Here is a 21,664-nt window from a genome sequence, read left to right as displayed (position 1 = left end):
ATTCAATTGACTTTTATTATGTTAATGTGGCTTAATTTCTCAGCTACACCCGCAAGACAGTTGAACTAGATTGAATTATAATTAACTCTCTGGAGGACCTGATTTACTTGATGAAATTGCGCCCTGATTTGTGACTTTTTTTACTAGAGTGTATAGATAATTCCATGTTAGTGAGCCCTTTCCAATTTTCATTTATCTGTAATCTTGTGACATTTTCTTAGGTATTTGCTGCGGCAAAATTAGTTTTAGTAATTTCATCATTATGAGACATGATAATGCATGCCTTGGTAAATAGTTTCAGATACATGGGAACCACCAGTGTATTGCTTTTTCAAGCATACTTCTAAGTGTGTGTTGTACTCATACTGAATGGCAGGCAGTGTGCTAAGTGCTGGAAATGAAACAGTACACAAATGCATTTTTATTATCCTTATGACCTGTGTTGATGGATATCTAGCTTCAAATAAAAAACTCTTGCCTATGCAAACATTCACTCTCATTCATATTAATTTGATGATTATATATATATTTTACATTATAAAAGAATGATCAAGTAGCAACTTTCAGCAAAGCATTACCAGAAAGAAAATATGCATAGTCATCTTATTTATCTGTTATAAGGTGAAAGAGGAGGAAAATATTTGATAATACAGTTTTATTAATAACACAGAGGTAAATAACCTTATCTTTATGTTTTTATAAATTGCTGAGTCACATAATTCAAAACCTACAAGGAAGCTGAGTCTTTTTTAATTTTGACTTCATTTTATCTTTTTTTTTTTTTTTTTTTTTTTTTAGGGCCACACCTGCAGCATATAGAAGTTCCCAGGCTAGGGGTCAACTCGGAGCTACAGGTGCTGGCCACAGCCACAGCCACACCAGATCCGAGCTGTATCTGCTATCTATATCATGGCTTATGGCAATGCTGGATCTTTTACCCACTGAGCGAGGCCAGGGATCAAACCCGCATCCTCACAGACATTATGTCGGGTTTTTAATCCGCTGAGCCACAAAGAGAACTTGGAAGCTGAGTCTTTAAGTTAAATGCACTTTTCCTAAAAATCCTTAGCTGCTGTGTCTATCCTTAATAGTTTGATTTCCACGAGTCTATATTTACACAAAAAAATAGTGAAGGCACAGCTAACGTAAGCAGATTTAAATCAGTTCTGCTTCTGAGCTAGGGGCATGGGCACACTTAGGTTGGTGGCTTTTCTGGCCTTATGAGCAGCAATGTCATCTCCATCAAACACAAACTTCTGTGACTCCATCACTTGTGCAGAGCTGGTCATCTCCAGGTTACAAAAGATAACATTTTTCTTGGGTTCTGCTGTTTCTGCACTAGGAAATTTCAGAGCTGAAGGAGTTTAAGAATTAAGCATTGAAAACATGTTCAGTGTTGGCTTGATGTTCCATGTGTAGCAAGGCATTATGATGAATGGTTTTCAAAATGAAAATCTTTACTTTGTACCTACTTGACAACCTTCATAAGCCTCAATTTCCAGTCCTCCCAGAAGAGATCATGAAAAATAATCTCAAGTGTAACTCTCCCACACCTTTGGATATATTTATTGTGTTCAAATGAAAGTCAAATTTAAGGGGCTGGCCAGAATCTTACTGCTTCCATTTCATGTATTTTAGGAATATCAGGACAGGTTCACATTGTATTTTAATGAAAAACTTGGGCTTTTTTCCCTTTTTTCTTTGGCTGTTCCCAGTGAACTGTGGAAGTCCTGGGGCCAGGGATTGAATGGGTTCAATCATTGACAGTGGTGACAATGCTGATCCTTAACCACTAATGCCAAGACCAGCTCAGCGGGATGGAGCTGAAAGGGTGCTGTGAAATTCAAGAAAAAAGTTAACATAAAACAAGACAAGGAGACATTTATCTTAAGTAAAGGTGGGAACCAGGGGACTCAAGGTCTCAGGGACCAAGAGCTCAGCCTCAAGAAACCACACTGCTTTTATTGTGCTCTTGAGGATTACATCAAGTGAGGAGGGGGTTGTAGATGCAGGATATAGGTTTTTTTTAAAGTTATTTTAAAAGTCACATAGCCAGTTGCTGATTAAGCTTTTATTCTGACCTTTAAGCTTTTAACAATCATTAGCATTTGAGGAAGCTTGGCTTCAGCTATCTATGCATAGCATCTAGAGAATCACCGTTATGCTTCTGCAGAGGGCATGCATGCCTATCTGCAGCAACCTGACGCCTAGGTTTGCACCTCGGTTCTTCTTGCTAACACGTATCCTGCTTATGACCCCTAATAAACCCCTTGGGGCAATGAGGCTCCTCTTTCTTTATTCTTAAGAGGACGTATCATACTGTCCAAAGGGCGTGCCAACCTGCATTGGTCGGGCATGCCTAGACCAACGAATTAGGTCCTCATTCAGCTGACCCTATGAATAACTTATGCCTTTAGGTCTTTGTTCTTAAGCTTAAGTCATTTACCAGCACTGCAACTGTTTGCCAAGCAGGAAGATGGGGTAAAGTAAAGGAGGACAAGTTGGAGTTTTCAACAAAGAGGCTAAGAAAATATTGTAGGAACATGTCTCATGACACACTAAGCCACCAGGAAACTCCAACTTGGGCCTTTTTAAAGACCACCTGTGTTTTTAAATGCTTAACTTTTATTTTTCCTTACTTTTCTTTCTCGTCTTCAGCCTCTGCCCCTTATCATTTCTCTGGGTCATCAGACATTTCAGAATGGGAATACTGACTGTTAGATACACCTCATTGTCCTCCTCTTCCTCCCACCTGTTTGTCCCCCTCGAGTCCTCAGCCACTAAAGTCCATGCCTATCCCTACATTTCACAGTGTGCTCATTGATCTTGTCAAGTATGGCCTTATCTATGTCATTATACATGTTTTCCAGAGACTGAAATTCCTTCAGAGTTGGCTTATGTTTTATCTCGTTATGTTTTATCTCGTTATGTTTTATTTCTACAATGAGGGCAAGGACTTGGCTCTTACAGAGCGAGTCAGGCTCTCACTAAAGCCATTTTTAGGCTTTTGTACATTCTATTCTGGGGCCTGGGACTCCTCTGCCAAGTGACTAGTGCACCTGTAGTCTACACTGTGTGCTGGGCATTCTGCCACTACCTCCTCCTGGCTACCCAGCTCAGCTCCGAGGGTGCCTTGTTCCCTGAGTCTATGGCATTAGAAAACTGGCAAAGTGCAGGGGTAGCTCTTACAGAGACCCCACTACAGGGAAAGAAAGTGGGCCATGGCAGGAAGGGGCTGGAGAAGGTGGGAGAAGACAGGCCTGTGATGAGCTCTGCCACAAAAGGAGACCAGCATGTAGAAACCTCCCCTGTCCTGGCTGCTCTGAGGCAGACCTGATTCTGTTTCCACATCCATTCATCTCTGTGCACCAGCTGCCAGGTTTCGTAGATGTCTTCAAATGAGCTCCTACCCTCAAAGAGTGAACTGGGGAGCAGCACGTAAACCAAACCTCACACTGAAAAAGGAGAGGTGCAGAAATGGAGATATGTTCAAGCTGCATCTTGACACACAGAGTGTGACACATGGAGCATAATGAGATTAGTTCTGTGCGGAGGAGGGGACAGTCAAGGGTGTCTATACAGAGGAGGTGTCTTAAGGTATAAGGAAGGGTTCAGGAAAGGGATGCTTCAAGCTTGGGGGAGGTCAGCAGTGGTCATTCACACATTCCACTGTGGCTTGTCATTGCAAGCCCTGCCCTTAGCAGCATCGTCCCAGGACTTTCACACACTACCATTGCAAAGAAAGTCAGTCATAACACAACTTGCCTAATGAGAGACTGGTTCACACTTTGAATTGACGAGACCAATATTCCTCAACTCTAATGTGCAGAAGAACCCCCTAGGTCCCCCTCCTGGAGATTCTAACCAGCAGGCAGAGTGTGGGCACAAGAATTTGTACTCAGATGCTGCCAGTCTGTGGAACACCCTTTGAGTAAGTCTTGGTCTGGACAACTTGCCTAATTGTGTGATGGTGATAATGTAGGTAAGAGATAAAAGAACTAGTTACCAGTCACCTTCTCATAAAAAGAAGAGTATTTTTTCTTATTTTTTAATTTTTTTAAATGAACTTTTACATTTATAGTTGTACAACAATCACCAAAAAGAGGAGTATTTTTAAACCAAATAATTTACTAACTTATTGGTGTGCCAAATTCCTTTTGTCTCTTCACTTGAGATCTGTGTCTTTTAGTGGAACCAAACTTTTTCCTCCTTAGGTTTTGTCCCCAGGATTGAAAGGGAGTGGGAGATGGAGAGGAGGAATAGATGTTCTTGAAAGTTCTGGATGAAAGTCATATCATATATATGGTCTTGTGAATATCTAACCTATAAATTAAATTTACCTTAGGATGGAGAGGAGGAATAGATGTTCTTGAAAGTTCTGGATCAAAGTCATATCATGTATATATCCTTGTGAATATCTAACCTATAAATTCACCTTAGGATGGCAACACAGTTGGCCCTCGGATTGATTTTCTACACTGAGGCCCTGGATGTGGGGGTGCCTACTGGACTTTGCCACTTTTTATAAGGGGCTTGAGCATCCAGGTTTTGGTATAGGCTGGGAGCAGGGAAGCTGGAACTAGTCCCCTGTGGGTATCAAGGGAGTATTGTATAGCTGTTTCACCTGTTACATAGATATTTTGACGTACATTTAATTTGTTTTGCATTAAACACATTAGATTGTTGTCATTCCGGATCAAATTAAACATTTGTAAGGAATAAATTTTCGATTTTTTGGATTTGTTAAATCAAGAAGCTTTTTCTGGGGTAAAGGTAAAACCTCCATCATTATGGACTCCAGATTCTATCACAACACCCCTGCTTCTGATTTCCTTCTTAAGTCTGTGGTCCAGCCTGTCTCCTAACATCTTAGGCCAAGGAGTGACTGAGCTATATTAACTAGAAACTGCTGGCAGAAGAAATTCTAATTGCTTTTGAATTAGGCTTTTGCACTGATGTCAATTTTCTCAGGCTCTGTTTAAATAGGCAAACTGGCCCTGCTCCCCAGTCCAGCAAATCTACTGGCAGAGAGAATATTCAGCAGTAGAGTTTGGGGTACGTTTCATGACCTTCTGACCCTCCCTACCCTGACTGTAAAGCTTTATTACTCAAAACTCATGTGATGGGAAAAGCTCAGCTTTAAATGATGGTTGGTTATTGATTTTTTTTCTGAGTAAGAACATTCAGAGTGATGGGGCAGTCAGTTGGGCTTTTGGATTCTAGTGCTGGCTTTGTCACTTGGAGCTTTAGGATCCTTGGCAAGATATTTAACTTCTCTAAGTCTCAAATGAGCAAAAAGTGAGTGTAATTCCTGCTTTTCCTATTTCAACAATCCTTGTGAAATTCAAACCAGTGAAAGTTTAAACGGTCATAAACTGTAAAGCATTGTACAAAATAATAATTACTATAAATATTATAATTTATTATGAATTTCATGTAGTATGTATTGACTTATTATAATTACATTCTTAATTTGTTCATTAGAATCACCATCTGAATCTAGGTCTTCAGACATCTCTAGGTATCTATAAAAATCACTTGCCTTTTCTCTTTTGGGTTTATATGCCACTTAATAAACAGTTTTTCAAAGGTCATGTCTGTTTTGCTGCTTTCTGCACTTTACATAAAACAGAAGATTAACTCAACTTCTGGAGTCTCCTGTGTAACACACTTGTGTAGTCGGGCAGCGGATGTGAGTGGGCAAGCTCTGAACTGCCATACAGCAGAAGGGAGTTTAGGAGGTTTTGTTTAGAAGTGTAATTCTTTTGTGCTGCCTTTAGTCAGCTGCTATTTGGAACACTCAGATGAAAATAAATGCTGCTTGTCCTGGAAATGAGGGTGGCTTTTTGCATCTTGAGTAGCCTCATGAAGGACATTTATTTAGACCAGCTGTACATGGAACATTGGGAAAAAACCTTGATCTTCAAGCCTCAGACCTTGTCCCAAGGAGCTCACAGTCTAGATATTGCTAAGTAAGGTAATGGAGGCGTGAGACCTCTAATTTTTAAAAATCTCATTTCAGCTGTATGAGTGTATGTATGGAAGGCAGAGGAGAGTGAGATAGGAATGGGACTGAGAGAGGTGGTACCAGAGAAGACGTGTGAGAGAAATGTGCTGGTGAAGAAGAGCTGGAGGAAAGGGGCAGATGGGGATGCCTCCTCAGCCCCAGAGTGGTCAAAGCTAGAGCTGCTGATCCTGGGAGAGTCATGAATCCATTCCGGGCCTCAGTTTCCCTTTGTGAAATACAAGAGGCTACAGGGTCATTCCAGATGTAAAAATCTTCCAGTTTTATGAAGTAGGTTTGAGAATCACCTGGCTAGTAATTGGCAGGAGAGGATGATGGTTGAGGGTTCTGAAGCCAAAGTGGGTTCATATCTAGCCCACCACTTCCTACCTGTGTGACCATGAGCAAGTCACTGGACCACACTTGGTCTGAGATTCCATAGTAAGGACAGTGACTGGCAGAGAGCAAATGTATGTATGTGTGTGCCATTATCCCACGTGAATATAGGAGGCTTTTGGAGCAAAGCAAGTATATTGGCAATATAGAAACTGTCTCCTGTGTGATAAAAAAAACATAAAGTTTAGGAATGGAAAAAGGCTTCTCTTTTTTTGTGCTCCTCCATGTTGAATGGCAATGAGAGAACAAACTGAAGGCTATAGGATGAAGGGGTTAGGGTGTCAGATTATTCTGTGAGCTCATCCCTTTCTCTCTTCTAAGTAAATACTGTATTTGTGAGTGGAGGTGAGGCTCTCCTCAGGTTTGCTTTGTAGCTTGTAATGAAATCATAGAGAACTAAACAAATATGAAATTGCAATAGAGCAATGTCATCAGAGAACCCTACTATTGTATCCTTATGCTGCATAGGTTGGCTTAATTATTTTCTGCAGTGCTATGCTATATGGAGAAAGTGTCCTACACAGAACTCTTTCTGTCCATGCCTGTTCTCAGAGTGTGGAACAAAGGGTTTATTTTATCAAAGTAATGTAGACTAAAGGAAGTAAGGGAGAAAGGACAACCATAAGAAGTGTCCTTAAAAGTTCCTGTCATGGCTCAGCAGTTAATGAACCCAACCAGCATCCATGAGGACACAGGTTCAATCCCTGGCCTCACTCAGTGGGTTAAGAATCCGCCATTGCTGTGGGTGTGATGTAGGCCAGTGGCTACAGTTCCTATTGGGCCCCTAGCCTGGAAACCTTCATATGCTGTGGGTGCAGCCCTAATTAGACAAAAAAAAAAAAAAAAAAGAAAAGAAAAGAAAGAAAGAAAGAAAAGAAGAGTTCCTGTCATGGCTCAGTGATTAACGAATCCGACTAGGAACCATGAGGTTGTGGATTCGATCCCTGGCCTCGCTCAGTGGGTTAAGGATCATGTGTTGCCGTGAGCTGTGATGTAGGTCACAGATATGGCTCGGATCTGGCATTGCTGTGGCTGTGGTATAGGCCGGCAGCTGTAGCTCCGCTTAGACCACTGCCTGGGAACCTCCATATGCTGCAGGTGGGGCCCTGAAAAGACAAAAAAGAAGGAAAGAAAGAAAGAAAGAAAGAAAACAAACAAAAAAAAGAAGTGTCCTCAACCAGGTATGTATCTCCCAAAGGCCTGAGCAAGAATTCCACCGATTCTGGGCCTCTGGAGAGAGGGGACAATACATAAGTTGGATTTTCTCTTTGTGGGCCTTCTTTTTTACTCCTTTATCTAGGAAACTTTGTCCCAGACAACTTGGGAAGCTTGCTCATGTCTTGTAGCTAATAAATGATAGAGCCAGGAGTTGGCCTTGGTCTCTGTCCAAGGTCTGTGCTCTTATCTCTTTATCGTATTTCCTTAAGCCTTTCTGCTGTTGCTTAAAGAATCTCAAGAAGGCAGGATAATGAAAAGTCATTCTTCACAATCTTTTCTCCTGGGGAACCCTTGAAGATGGGGTTTATGTCACATAACAGGTTCTGCCACCCTGAGGTCCTTATATAGTTCTCAGTTTAGGAGCATGCAGCTAGTGATTCAACCTAACTCCAAGCTAATGTAAGATTTACTTTGTGAGTTACCAGAGATAAGCCAAGGTGACAAGACTTTATTATATGGCAGACTAAAAGGCTATGAAGACCTGACATAAGCAAATAAAAAGGGGTAATGATATGAGCATTTATGTACTAAGTTCTGTCCTAAGTATCCTTTAAAAAGCACTATAAAGTAGGCATTGTGATCACCCCAATTTTATAGCAGAAGAAACTGTGGCAAAGAGAAGTTTGACTTGCCCAGAACCACCCACGTAGCAAATATCAGAGCCAGGATTGAACCTTGGCTGACTAACTTCATAATCCACACCCTAAAATACCACACTATGATCTGGATAAGTAGAGGATGAGGAATGGTGAGGTAGAGGCAGTGGAGTACTCTCTGGGAGTTGGGCGATGGTGATGAGGAAACCCTGATTTGAAGCTGTTGCTGATTTTTGTGTTGTAAATACTCCCTACCATGGCCACTTTCAAGCTACTGACCTGATGTCAACTGACTTATACAATTAACAGTTGATTTTGCCATGGTGACATGGCAAGAGATGGTTCCAGGACCAAACTGAAGGGTATCACCAAAGAGAATAGCAGGTACAGAAAATAAAGTCGTTATGAAAGTTATGCTTGGGTACACTTGACTCTAGAGAACTGGAGAGCAAAAGGGGTGCAGTGGTAAGAAATGGGGTTGGAATATAGAGTGGGACCAGACTGAAATGTCATGTTCAGATTTTTTTTTTTTTTTTCCTGTGGGAAACTGCAAGTCAGTGGAAGTTTCTAAGCAGCTAACAATTATAACTAGCCTTTTAGGATAAGAACTCTGACTGCCATATGAAGCAGGTTATAGAGAAGAAAGAATTCAATTTACTAGGCAAACACAGGAATAATGGTCATTTAATCAAGGCAGCAGTGGGAGTTGAAGTATAGGCTGGAAATAGAACTAGATTTAGAAAATGTTGGCATGTAGATTAATGTGAATTGATTGATAGGATATCAGGTGAGAGAAGGAAGAGGCTAAAGACAATATTAAGGTTTTTAGCTTGGAATCTAGATTTAATGAGCATTTAATGAAGTGAGTTGCTGAGTCAGGAGTAGAGAAAGGAGTGTAGAACATGTTAATTTTAAAGAGTTTATAGGGTGTCATCCTGGAGATGTTTGGAAATGTGGGCCTGGGGCTTAAGAAAGCCCATGGACTAGAGATAGAAATGTAGAAGTCATCAGCATATGAATAGAGAGTCATTTAATTTATTAGACTACTGGTTAGCACTTCCTATTTGCCAGATATTATGGCATGGTAGTACATTGGCCTGCTCAGGGAAAGCAGGAATTATGTAGCTGCATAAAATAAAAAATGAATTTGTGGGGAACACTGTCATTTAAAAGGCCAGTGGACAGGAAAGGAAGAAACAATCAACAAAAAACCAAAAGAGAAAATAAAGGAATTATTTGCACAGCAAGAGTAACAAGAGACTGGAGAAGTTAAGGAGAAAGAGAGCTTCAAGAAAGGGCTGGTTGTTAAATGCCTGCAGAGAGGCCAAGTAGGTCATTGGTGTTGGTAATGGGGTCATGGTATCATGAGTGAACTTAATGAGTCCAGTTTCATCAGAGATAGGGGACTGAAAGCCAGATGTAACGTGTTGCCTTAGGAGTTCCCGTTGTGGCTCAGTGGTTAACGAATCCGACTAGGAACCATGAGGTTGTGGGTTCAATCCCTGGCCTTGCTCAGTGGGTTAAGGATCCGGCGTTGCCGTGAGCTGTGGTGTAGGTTGCAGACGCGGCTCGGATCCCTCATTGCTGTGGCTCTGGTGTAACCCGGTGGCTACAGCTCCGATTAGACCCCTAGCCTGGGAACCTCCATATGCCACGAGAGCAGTCCAAGAAATGGCAAAAAGACAAAAAAAAAGGGGGGGGGGCAGTCTTTGAGAAGTCACTGTCTTCTTTAGGGTAAAGGGAGAACTGACTCAACAGAAGTTAAATCCTATTTAGAAGAAAATTTCTACATTCTCCCTTATATACATGCATACATGATCTTACATCTTTCCCCAGGGCTAACCCTTCCTTCTGTTTTCCAGATTCTATCTCTCTTTCTTCCTCCAGAGTCTCAATTCATGTCATTAAAAGATCTTTACTCTTTCCCTCAGGCTATTGTCCTACTGCCTTCCTAATCTCTGCAGTGAAAATGCTATCTTAGATTCATTGTATCTGTTTCTTCACTCCTATGCACTTGGCAACCCATTGCAATCTGGCTTCCAGCTCCTGTCTCTGACTAAACTGTACTTCTTGGGTTCACCAAGATCCCGTGACCCCATTGCCAACATCAGTGACCTACTTTTCCTCTCTCTTGGCATTTAACAGCTTGTTCTTTCTTGAAACTCTCTGCCCCCTGAACTTCTCCCGTCTCTTGTTCTCTTGCAATATTCATAATTATTTTCTTCTCTTTTGGGAGTTGGGGAGGGATCTTTTAATGATTGATTCTTCTCTCCTGCCTGCTGTCCCTTTTTTTTTTTTTTTTGTCTTTTTTTGTCTTTTTTGTTGTTGTTGTTGTTGCTATTTCTTGGGCCGCTCCTGCGGCATATGGAGGTTCCCAGGCTAGGTAGGGGTTGAATCGGAGCTTTAGCCACCGGCCTACGCCAGAGCCACAGCAACGAGGGATCCGAGCCGCGTCTGCAACCTACACCACAGCTCACGGCAACGCCGGATCGTTAACCCACTGAGCAAGGGCAGGGACCGAACCCGCAACCTCATGGTTCCTAGTCGGATTTGTTAACCACTGCGCCACGACGGGAACTCCCCTGCTGTCCCTTTGAAGGGTGGTGTTCAGCAAGGTTTCATTTTTATTTCAATTCAATTTTACAATTTCTGCTTTCCCTGAGCAAATTGACTTTCCCTCTCTGGTGGAATTTACTTCATGGCCTAAAGCCTCCCAGCAGAGCCCCATCCTTTTATCAGAGTTGGGTTGGATTAGAAATCCAACCTCCAGCAAATACAGGAATGTTTTTATCTTCACGATCTGGGAATAGGAAAGAGAACTTTAATGCCTTCTTATCCTTACTGGAGGAGGATGACACTGAACACTTGTAAGGCAAAGGTGGTGGGCAGAAGACTGAAGTATGGAACACATGCCCCACAACCACAAACATCTGTGTGCTTTTCTCCACACCCTTTCTCCTTATCCAGCCTACTGATCATTCATCAAACTCAGTTCAATCAGCTGCTATGTCTCCAGGCAGCCAGATGGGACAAGGCTCTGTCTCTTCTCTCTCAGACTGGTTATATATACCTTTGTACTTTAAGATACACATCTCTATTTTTGAAGTTTCTACATAATATCACAATCAATCTATTGTGTCTAGGATGTTCCAGCATTTATGTGTTCTTTGAAAATAGGCCCTTTTGTTCATTCTTTTTTCCCCATTTTTTAAAACTTCATTTTTTCCCATTGTATAATTGATTCACAATGTGGTACCAGTTGCTGCTGTATAGTAAATTGACTCAGTCATATACATATATATGTAAACGTGTATATATATATATTCATTTTCTTTTATAATCCTCCTTTGTGGCCTTTCCCAGGAGATTGTATATAGTTTCCTGTGCTATATAGTGGGATCTCATTGCTTCACTTTAAATGTAATAGTTTGTATCCATGAACCCTAAACTTCCAGTTCATTCCACTCCCTCCCTCCTCCCTGCTTGGCAACCACAATCTGTTTTCCAGGTCTGTGAGTCTGTTTCTGTTCTATAGATAGATTCACATGTGCAATAATTTAGATTCCACATATAAGTCATATCATATGGTATTTGTCTTTCTCTGACTGACTTTACGTAGTATGATAATCTCTAATTCCATCTATGCTTTTGTTCATTCTTATACCCCCAATGTGTAGAACAGTCATAACCAAACAGGTGCTTAATAAATGTTGGTTGAATGAGTTAGGTGATTTACTTAGTGATTCTCAGTCTTGCCACGTATGGAAAGAATTTTCCTAGGAATTCACCTAGAGAGCTGGAAAAAAATACCCATGCCTTTGATCATATTCCCAGAGATGATTATTTAATAGGTGTGGAAGGAGACTCAGGCTTTTTAAAAGCTTTAAGAGGATTTTAATATTCTGCCAGCTTTGAGGACCACTGGGTGAAAGGAATAAAATAAGATATACTAGGGCCTGCTGTATTTCAGATATTTTAATTAAAATCTCACAGTAACCCAATGAAAGTAGATGAGATTTGATTTTGTTAACACCAGGGAAAAAAACAGAGGCTCAGAATGACATAACTTTGCATAAATCCCAAAGTTGGTAAGAGGCAGTCCTAGGACCTGACTGATACCTTGCATTACCTTTTCAGCTTCCCAGATAGTTTCCCTCCAGTGGTGAGGAATCCATTCGATCTCTTACTCATTCTCTCAGAGGTGGAGCATTGCCCAAATGAATTGTGTAGCATTTGAAGAAATACGTGATTAGCTCTGTTTTACCGCCAAGAATGAGGCTGAATTGGAATCAGCCCATGCAAGAAGAACACGTCTGTGTCACAACTACCGTCTTTCACATTTATAGGACAGTTATGCCTTTTTTTTTTTTTTTTCTCCCGGGCTGGCCACTCAATCTTCATCTAGGTCTCTTTCTCTGAAGGATGACCATTCTGAGAACTTCTTGGTCAGCCCTTTACACACATCCTTCCATCTCTGAAATGAGCCTGCAAATCTAATTTTTCTTACCAGGTCATCTGCAGTTTCTTTAAAGTTCTGATGCCAACAGTGTTTCTCCTTCTTTAAGTTCTATGTGATGTATATTTATTACAAAGAGAACTAAGAAATAAATCACTTAGAGTTTTTGGAAAACTTTATAACATTTCAAATTCACTAGAAGATATGCTGGGATCTTTCAAGTTAACCATACATTACAAGTTAAGGTAAAAATTACTGATGGCCAAAACCAAGTCAAGTTGTACTAAACATTTAACTTGTAAATTTTAATAAATTAAACATTCTCTAAATGCTCTAGTCTTAATTAACAGTAAGTTAGATATAAATGTTGTCAAACTTGTCCTGTGGAATAAAAACCAAGTAACACTTTTCTTTTACAATGTTAATTGTGAGTTGCTAATCATCATAATAAATAGTTATATAGTGTTTAATATGTTTCAGGCACTGTTCTAAGTGCTTTCTCCATGTTAACTGATTTAATCTTTGGAAAAACCCTGTGAGTTAGGTCCTGTTATTCCCATTTTATAGATGAGGAAATTAAGGCATAGGATGAGGAAATTAAGGCATAGGAACTGGTTAACTAAGATGTACAACCAGTTAAGTGTTAGAAATGAGATTAAAACCTAGGCAGTCAGGTTTCCTAGTCTCTGTTCCTAACCAGTTTTCTAGATTTGCCTGAACACATAGCTTGAAAATGAGACCAGTTTTGCACATGGATAGAGGAGGACTGATATGATGCTGTAATTCTTGAGGATCACTTAGCCTGGACTGACACTTTTTGCACTTGACCGGAGCAACCATGAACATGAGAATTCTCTGCAGCTTGGAATGGAAGGCATGAGGTGATCTTGACATAGCCAAAGGGTCGACACAGCCATTACATCTCTTAAGGGAGCAGTGGTCAGAGTGCAGAGCTGGCTTTTTTGTACATAATAAAGTCAGTGATGATGAGGAGATTGTAAATGATTGGATTATGTCTCCATAGTGTGCCTCAACTTCTCCCATCTAGTAGCGATGACTTTCGTATTTACTGTTTATGACCATTTTTTAAGTCCTTAGATTCCTCAAATTGCCAAATTAGCAGGCTTTTAAAAATTCTCTCAAATTTGACTTTTGCACTATGATTCACTCTTTGTTTTCCTCTTGCCACTCTCTCAATTTCTCCCTCTATATTCTTTTCATCAGCCTGTCAAAGAATATTGTCATCCATGCTTTATTTCTTTGTCACTGTGTTTTGTCTCTTTGCTAGATCTCCTCAGTCTTACTACTGTTTGAGTTGTTAACGGTTACCTCTGAGCTCTTCCTCCAGACCTGACCTCTTTGAATCTCTGACCCTGCCTTTACTATCTGCTTTTTGGACCTGACTATCTAGATGTTTCATTGCCTTTAAGTGGCATAACTCTATAATGGAACTTACCTTCCTGGACTGTTGTTCTGCCTGTGTTCTCTGTTTCTCACACAGAGTGAAGTGAAGATCTTACAATATCTTTGAATCCTTTTCTGTGTTCTACCAGCTTGTCTACCTGATCTCATATCCTACTCTGTGGACAGCTAACAAGGCCCATCAACTCTGCCTCAGTGATCACTCTTTTTTTTTTTTGTCTTTTTGCCATTTCTAGGGCCACTCCCTCGACATATGGAGGTTCCCAGGCTAGGGTTCGAATCAGAGATGTAGCCACCGGCCTATGCCAGAGCCACAGCAATGCGGGATCCGAGCCGTGTCTGCGACCCACACCACAGCCCACGGCAATGCCAGATCCCTAACCCACCGAGCAAGGCCAGGGATCGAACCCGCAACCCCATGGTTCCCATCGGATTCACTAACCACTGCGCCACGATGGGAACTCTTGTGATCACTCTTGAATATGTTCCTTCTCCTATATTTTCCTGGGACAAACCTTCATTTTTTCTCCTGTGACAGTTGTCAACGTTTTTCACCTGTTTCCCTTTGTGTACACCTCAGCTGCATGATTCTTCCCAAAGTATAGTCTGGTTTAAAAAAAGTGTCCGAAATCTTTGTTATTTTACTATTAACAACTGAGAATGTTTCATCTGCCACCATCTTTCTAGCTGCACCTTCAGTCAGCCTGGATCATCTGCTACATCAGAATTTGCAGCTGATGGCCCTTAGTCCAGATTTGGCTTGATGGCAAGTTCTCTTTAGTCTGCAACTTTTTGTCTTTTTAGGGCTGCACCCACGGCATATGGAGGTTCCCAGGCTAGGGGTCTAATTGGAGCTGTAGCCGCCAGCCTATGCCAGAGCCACAGCAATGCCAGATTTGAGCTGTGACTGTGACCTACACCACAGCTCATGGCAACGCCAGATCCTTGACCTGCTGAGCAAGGCTGGGAATTGAACCCACAACCTCATGGTTCCTAATCGGATTCATTTCTGCTGTGCCACAATGGGAAGTCTTGATCTGCAACTTTAAAAAAAAATCTGAATGAATGCGTTAAAATCAAAGGACTTCCCTTAAAAGTGAACATTTTAGAGAAAGTTCAGACAATTGTGAAAGTTTAAAGAGAGATGGAAATTTGGAGAAAAGGAAAGGAATCAGTCAAGATTTAAATTACTAATTACTAAAGTTCTCAGTTCATCTTTTACCCACCTGTGTATTCTTTTAATATGTAGCAGAGTCTTTACATATAGTAGATGCTTCTTTAATGCTTGTTGCATTATAGTTATCTGACCTTTCGTAGTTTCTTACCACACACATTGAGGTTTTTTGTAGAACAAAAGTTCCGTGTTAGTGAATCACAGATAATCTATCTATACAGTGGTCTTAAGTGCAAATCATATAATTTATGTGCCAATAAAAAAATTAAATCTGCATTTTAAAGTACACTCAAACTTTACATCTAAAAACACAACTTAAATTTGCATGCAGATAAGTGTTCTATGAAATAGTTTTCCTAAAATAAGCAGGAGTAGGAGTTCCCTTTGTGGCTTAGTAGTAATGATCCCTGCTAGTATCCATGAGGATGTGGTTCAATCCCTGGCCTTTCTCAGTGGGCTAAGAATCTGGTGTTGCTGTGAGCTGTGGTGTAGGTCATAGACGCAGCTCAGATCTGGCATTTCTGTGGCTGTGGCATGGGCTGGCAGGGGCCAATTCTACACCTAGCCTGGGAACTTCCATATGCCATGGGTACGGCCCTAAAAATAAAATGAAATAAAAAGTAAAATAAAATAAAATGAAACAAGCAGGAGAAGAGGAGAATTGGGAGAGCAGAATTAAAAAGCTGTTTGACAGGATGAAATGACCATCACTGGAAAGGTAAGGGGAGCATTGATGTAGAATACAAACCTTTGAATATAAGAAATGAATCAGATAGTGAGTTGTAATAGATGCTCCTAAATATTTAATGTAGTTGGTTCATGTTGAAATTTGACCACGTGCTAAGTTAGTGATATTTATGGAGTATCAGTGTACAATGGCTTTCCTGAATCTCTCTCTCCCATTTTGACATGAGCATACAAATGAACTTTTAGAGATAATTTTTTTACATCTTTCTAACCTGTAATGATTTCAGAACATGGTAATCAATGTGGTCCTAATAATAAATGTACATAATGGGAAAAAAACAAATGATAGTCTGAACTTCCCTGGGAAATCAGGCTATCTGTTCCAAGACTCATTTCCTGGGTTCACATTTCTTTATGCAATGCTACTCCGGATCTTAGTAATAATAATAAGCAACTTGTATAAAGCTTCATATATGTCAGGCACTATTTTAAATGTTTTACTTTTTAAAGCTTCACAGCAGTTTTTGAATGAGTTAATATTATTATTTCTGTTTTATAGATGAGAAATTGAGGCACAGTGAAGTTGAGTAGCTTGCCTAGATTCCCACTTCTGGTAGGTAGAGGAGCTGGGCTTTTGATCCAGGCACTCAGTCTGGAGTCTATGCTCTTAACTTTGCTTTGTTTTTTTGGCCATGTCCATGGCATGTGCAAGTTCCAGGGCCAAGGATCAAATTTGTGCCACAGCAGTGATCCGAGCCATAGCAGTGACAATGCCAGATCCTTAACCCACTGAGCCACCAGGGAACTCCACTACGTGGCTCTTAAATTGGCCTTTTATTGCTATGTTCTCCCTGTCTCTTCTTCCTTTTATTTACTTTATCTTCTGATAAACATTTGAATTTTAACACTTGTCCAACACTTTTGCATTTTGGTTTCCCATCATTTTCCTTGCTACTCCCACTTGATCTTCCATTAAGGCACAGTTCAGAATAGATGCCTTATTGGATTTCACCCCAGAAAGAACAGACAGAAGTAACTCCTTCCTTCTCAGAGCTTGTGCAACCCTTTATCTAGGCTTCTCTTACTAAGCTTGTAACACTTAACTAACATAAGCTATTCATTTACAAGTCTTGGTTCTCTTCTGTTTTCCTAAGCTCCAGAAGTTTGTCTTTTTCTCTTCTCTTATGTTTCCCTGCTCATAGAATATGGTTTCTAACTTGTACACTGCATAAATTAATAGAGAACAACCACATTTATAAACATAACAACTAGCATATATTAATAAGCAGACTGCTTATTAATATATGATCGTTGCTTGTCCTCTGACCTTTGATCATCAGAATGGTGTAGTGAACCAAAGGCCCACCTATTCTGCTGTATCTGGTTCTTCTGAGGTATAACGAGTACGCACCCTTTCTCCCTTCCATCTCCTCAGGCAGAATTTCCTTCTAGATGCTGGAATGGTTATGAGGGCAAGTGTTACAAGTGCTAGTTTACTCTAGCACTGGTGTAGAGTACTGCAACTAGCCATGACTGGGTCAGTTCATAACCTGTGAAGCTCTTAACACTTGGCTTGCTTCATTGCACTATTGGAGTTTTCCAGTTGCTTCTAAAGAGGTTTCAGGAAACTTTGTTAACTTAAGAATATTTCTTAGGTGGATTTGAATCTCATTTTATAAACCCAAGGGTGCAGGAAATATAGCTTGATCTATGTTTTGAACCTTCCTTTTTTAGGTAGAACTTAATTCCTGTGAATTTAGGTGTCCCCCATCACTGTTTGCTTTTAGGTTTTGGAGAGTCTCCTACAGTGTTGACCATAATAAGTGGGGGAGGCCATCCAAGTCCTTATCCTTAGCCCACATCCATGTTTCATCTGTCCTTGGTATTTGATTCCTACAAGTTGCCCTGAGGTATCCTTTGTTCTTATTTATAAGAGCCCTCACGTCCATTAGTGCTCTCTTCTGTTCCTGTTGAACCCTTGAGAACAATTTGAATTTGTTTCAAAATCTGAAAATAGACTCATCCGGATGAGATGACACTCACATGTCTATATGACATCATGTGGCGTGATACAACTGCGAATAGTATCTAACTTTTTTCCCTAATATCTACTGTTTCCCTTAGCTCTTCTCACTACTCCTTTCTCATCCCTACTGTCCAGCAATAAAATCAGTAGCCAAGCCTTTCTATAGTTGTTATTTCAGGGGAGGGATGTGACAACCAATAGCATACACATACACACACACATTTGTTTGTTTTGTATTAAGAAATTTTAGCAGTTGTTGTAGCTTTTTTAATTGGTTGGTCAATTGATATGTGTAGAAATTGAATTATTTTATTAATATTCATTTGCTTTGCTGTTGTTTTTATTGCTAGCAAATGAATATTAATTCATTCATTACTAGGATAGCTATTCATGGTTAGATAAAATTGCCTCTTGTTTTTCATGAACACTGTCTAATGGTTTTATAATATAGTCTTTCCACTCTTCACAGCAGGGCATATGTGTACAATAATAATAAATTTTTTATATGGTACTCTGGGGTAAACAGCTCAGGAACTTGACTGCTCAGGGGCTGAGGGGATCAGTGTCACAGCACATCTGTATCCTCTTCAAGGCATACCAGTGTGCCCCAAACATGTGCTGGGAAGCTGTATTATGGTGTGTTGCAGACTTCATACAATTTTCATTTCCACTAATAACATTGTTTTCTTGCTCTTTTGATTGCATTAAATTTATTTCCCTAATCATCAGTGTCCTGTTTCATACTCTACAGAAGGGCACTGCTAGGTGTTCCCTTTCAAGGTTTGAGAGCCTGTAGGAGATACAGTATCTGAGTTCATGCATCTGTGCCAGGAAGGTTTCTAATCACTCTGACACTTCTGGGCCTCTCCAGCTTGACTAGTCACTGGTTCCCAGATGGCGTCCAATTCTCTGACTTTGAACCCTGGCCATTAGATATTGTGGGAAGGTCAGTGTTATAAATGTACTCAATAGGAAGAGCTTGTATAAGTGGAAAGAGGGAATACACTCCACAGGGTCGTTGGTGGTGGATGACCAGGGTATCCTGTCTGTGCTCCTTCTCTTACCAAATGTTTTCCTGTGAACACTTAATGCAGAGCTCGATGCCCTCAGGGTTCAAAGGGAAAGAGACAACAGACAGCATGTTTTTTGTGCATTTCTACAAAGCTCCTCATCATGTCTGAGCTGGTCTGCTTCTAAATGCCAAGACCACAGCTGACTCTGCTCTTTCTGTCTCACGCACTCATTCCTTTCTTCTGCTCAAAACAACCAGACGCACTTAAATACATAAGCTTAAAAACACTTTAAAAATACTTACAGTAAATAAATATAAAACCTTCCTCTCTTTTATTTGTATTTAAATAAGGTATTCTTCCACTTCTCATCTGTTATTGGAACTATGATGTGCTGGTTTAGGGCAGATGGGGGTCATGGAGGGAGGGACTGAATCCTGGAATTTATGGTTCCTAGCTTTGAGTCACAGAACTCCCATTTATCTGGCTAAATGGGCAAGTTTAGCTAATCTCTAAGCCTTCTTGATAAAAGGAGACTGATGACACATTTTCCCCTCAGGGCTTATCTGGAGATCAATGCAGATCTCAGGTATGAAAATACTCTGGAAGTTCTGAAAATGAAAGGTAGATATAGTTTGTTATTTTATTAAAAGTGGACAGGAGTTCCCTTTGTGGCTTAGTGGTTAACGAACCCAACTAGGATCCATGAGGACTTGGGTTTGATCCCTGGCCTTGCTCAGTGGGTTAAAGATCCGGTGTTGCCCTGAGCTGTGGTGTAGCTTACAGATGTGGCTCAGATCCCCTGTTACTGTGGCTCTGGCATAGGCTGGTGGCTACAGCTCTGATTAGACCCCTTGCCTGGGAACCTCCATATACTGTGGGAGCAGCCCTAGAAAAGGCAAAAAGACAAAAAAAAAAAAAAAAAAAAAAAATGGCCAGTGAGTCTTCAAGGGCAGCAGCAGTTACTTGTAAAAATTCAAATACTGAAGGAGGATTGGTGAGTGTGGCTCTCGTGATAATAAAGCTGACACATGCTCTCCCTTATTATATCCCCCATCCCTGCAGAGTAACCTGATACACTATCTGGGCCTCAGCCACCATCTACTCGTGCTGAACTTCATCATTGATTCTTTGGGCAAGAAGAGTGCATGGTCATCTGCTCAGGTGAAGGTGACCGACACTGACTTTGATGGTGTGGAAGTCAGAGTATTTGAAGGCTCTCCAAAGCCAGAAGAGCCACTGAAACGCAGTGTTCTTTATATCCACGGAGGAGGCTGGGCCTTGGCAAGTGCAAGTATGTCCTGGTCACCTTCGGGTTGTTTGGGGTTGTGGCTGGCCAGCGCAGGAATATGTGACTGAATTGACTTTCTTATGGGTAAGGAGAAGAGGTCATTTGACTTGGTTCTCCTGGGCAGTCCGAGTTAGCCCCGCTGTCCCAGCAGCATTGTTCCTAGGGCCTCCCCTTTCCGTTCCTGAAAGGGTCCTGGCTTGGATAATTAATTATATAGCTACCCTACCTAAAAGGTTTTTCCTATTTGTTTCTTAATTCAAGCAGACTGTTTTGAAAATATTTTCTGTAATGTAAATCACAGACTAACTTATCTGAAGTACCGAAGTTGCTTTCTGCACCAAAACTAAGTGAAATTTTACTGGGACAGAGTCTCTGCCTTGGAAAAGATCGCATTGGTAGCATTGGACACTTGCCATGCGAGATATTACATCAGAGGCCAGGCAGTGTAAGTACCCGGAAAGGTATGGATTATAAGTAGACCTGGCCTTTCACACATAAATTTTTTTTTTTTTTTTTAGGCAATTATCTGTAGCCTTGTGCCAACTTGTGTTTTTGAAGACATCTTGCTATGATATAAAATAGGTGTTTCTATACAGGTTAACTCATCAATACTTCATTCTGCTTATGAAACCAAAGATGAAAATATAAAATGTATGCCACAGTTAAAAGGAAATGATCTTGCAGAGTTCAAGAATATCCTCTTTAGAATTGGATAACTTTCATGAGCAGAACACGTTAAAAATGGAAGGTAGCCAAGTCGAGCAGCCCAGTGAAAAGTATACTAAAGAGGACATAAGGACCTTATCTCTGCTCATAATTATTATGGAGCTACTCTCTCATCTGCAGCCCAGAGTTTTTGGTATCCCCTAATTTTAAAGGCAATGGCAACTTGTTCAATCTTGCCTTTTTTTTTTTTTAATAATTTTTTTTAATGTAGCAAAGGCTAAAAAGTATAACTTTTTCTAGTAATCTCATTTCATTTAACTCCATATTCAGCCTTTATTCTTTTATTCAATTCATTAATTTTTTCACATTTCCAACAGATGTTTACTGAACATCTGTTTGCTGAGGACTGAGAGGTTTCCCAGGATGCAGGACATAGAGTACAAAATCTCAAACAGTTGTGTGCAAACCTGGACCTTTGGTCACCCCAATGTGTGTTAGGTGATGGGGGTACAAAAATGAGAATGACAGAGTCTCTGCCTTAGAAAAGGTTGCATCGGTAGCATTGGACACTTGCCAATGCTACATCAGAGGCCAGGCAGTGTAAGTACCAGAAAGGTATGGATTATGAGTCAACCTGGCCTTTCACACATAATTTTTTTTTTTTTTAGGGCTGCACCCGAGGCATATAGAGAGTCCCAGGCTGGGGGTCGAATCAGAG

The 21,664-nt window shown here is 40.6% G+C and overlaps 1 protein-coding gene across 1 annotated transcript in view; it reads left to right on the top strand.

Annotated features, from left to right (window-relative positions):
* NCEH1 (neutral cholesterol ester hydrolase 1) overlaps nt 1-21,664 on the top strand; it is a 58,609-nt gene that overhangs the window by 21,446 nt on the left and 15,499 nt on the right. Inside the window, 1 exon segment of the mRNA NM_001243484.1 lies at nt 20,055-20,283. Coding sequence (NP_001230413.1) covers nt 20,055-20,283 — 229 coding nt within the window.

This window comes from Sus scrofa, chromosome 13 (genome assembly GCF_000003025.6).
Source record: "Sus scrofa isolate TJ Tabasco breed Duroc chromosome 13, Sscrofa11.1, whole genome shotgun sequence".
NCBI lineage: Eukaryota > Metazoa > Chordata > Mammalia > Artiodactyla > Suidae > Sus > Sus scrofa.
Note: the sequence above shows the minus strand (reverse complement) of the source record. Positions and strands in the feature narration are given on the sequence as shown.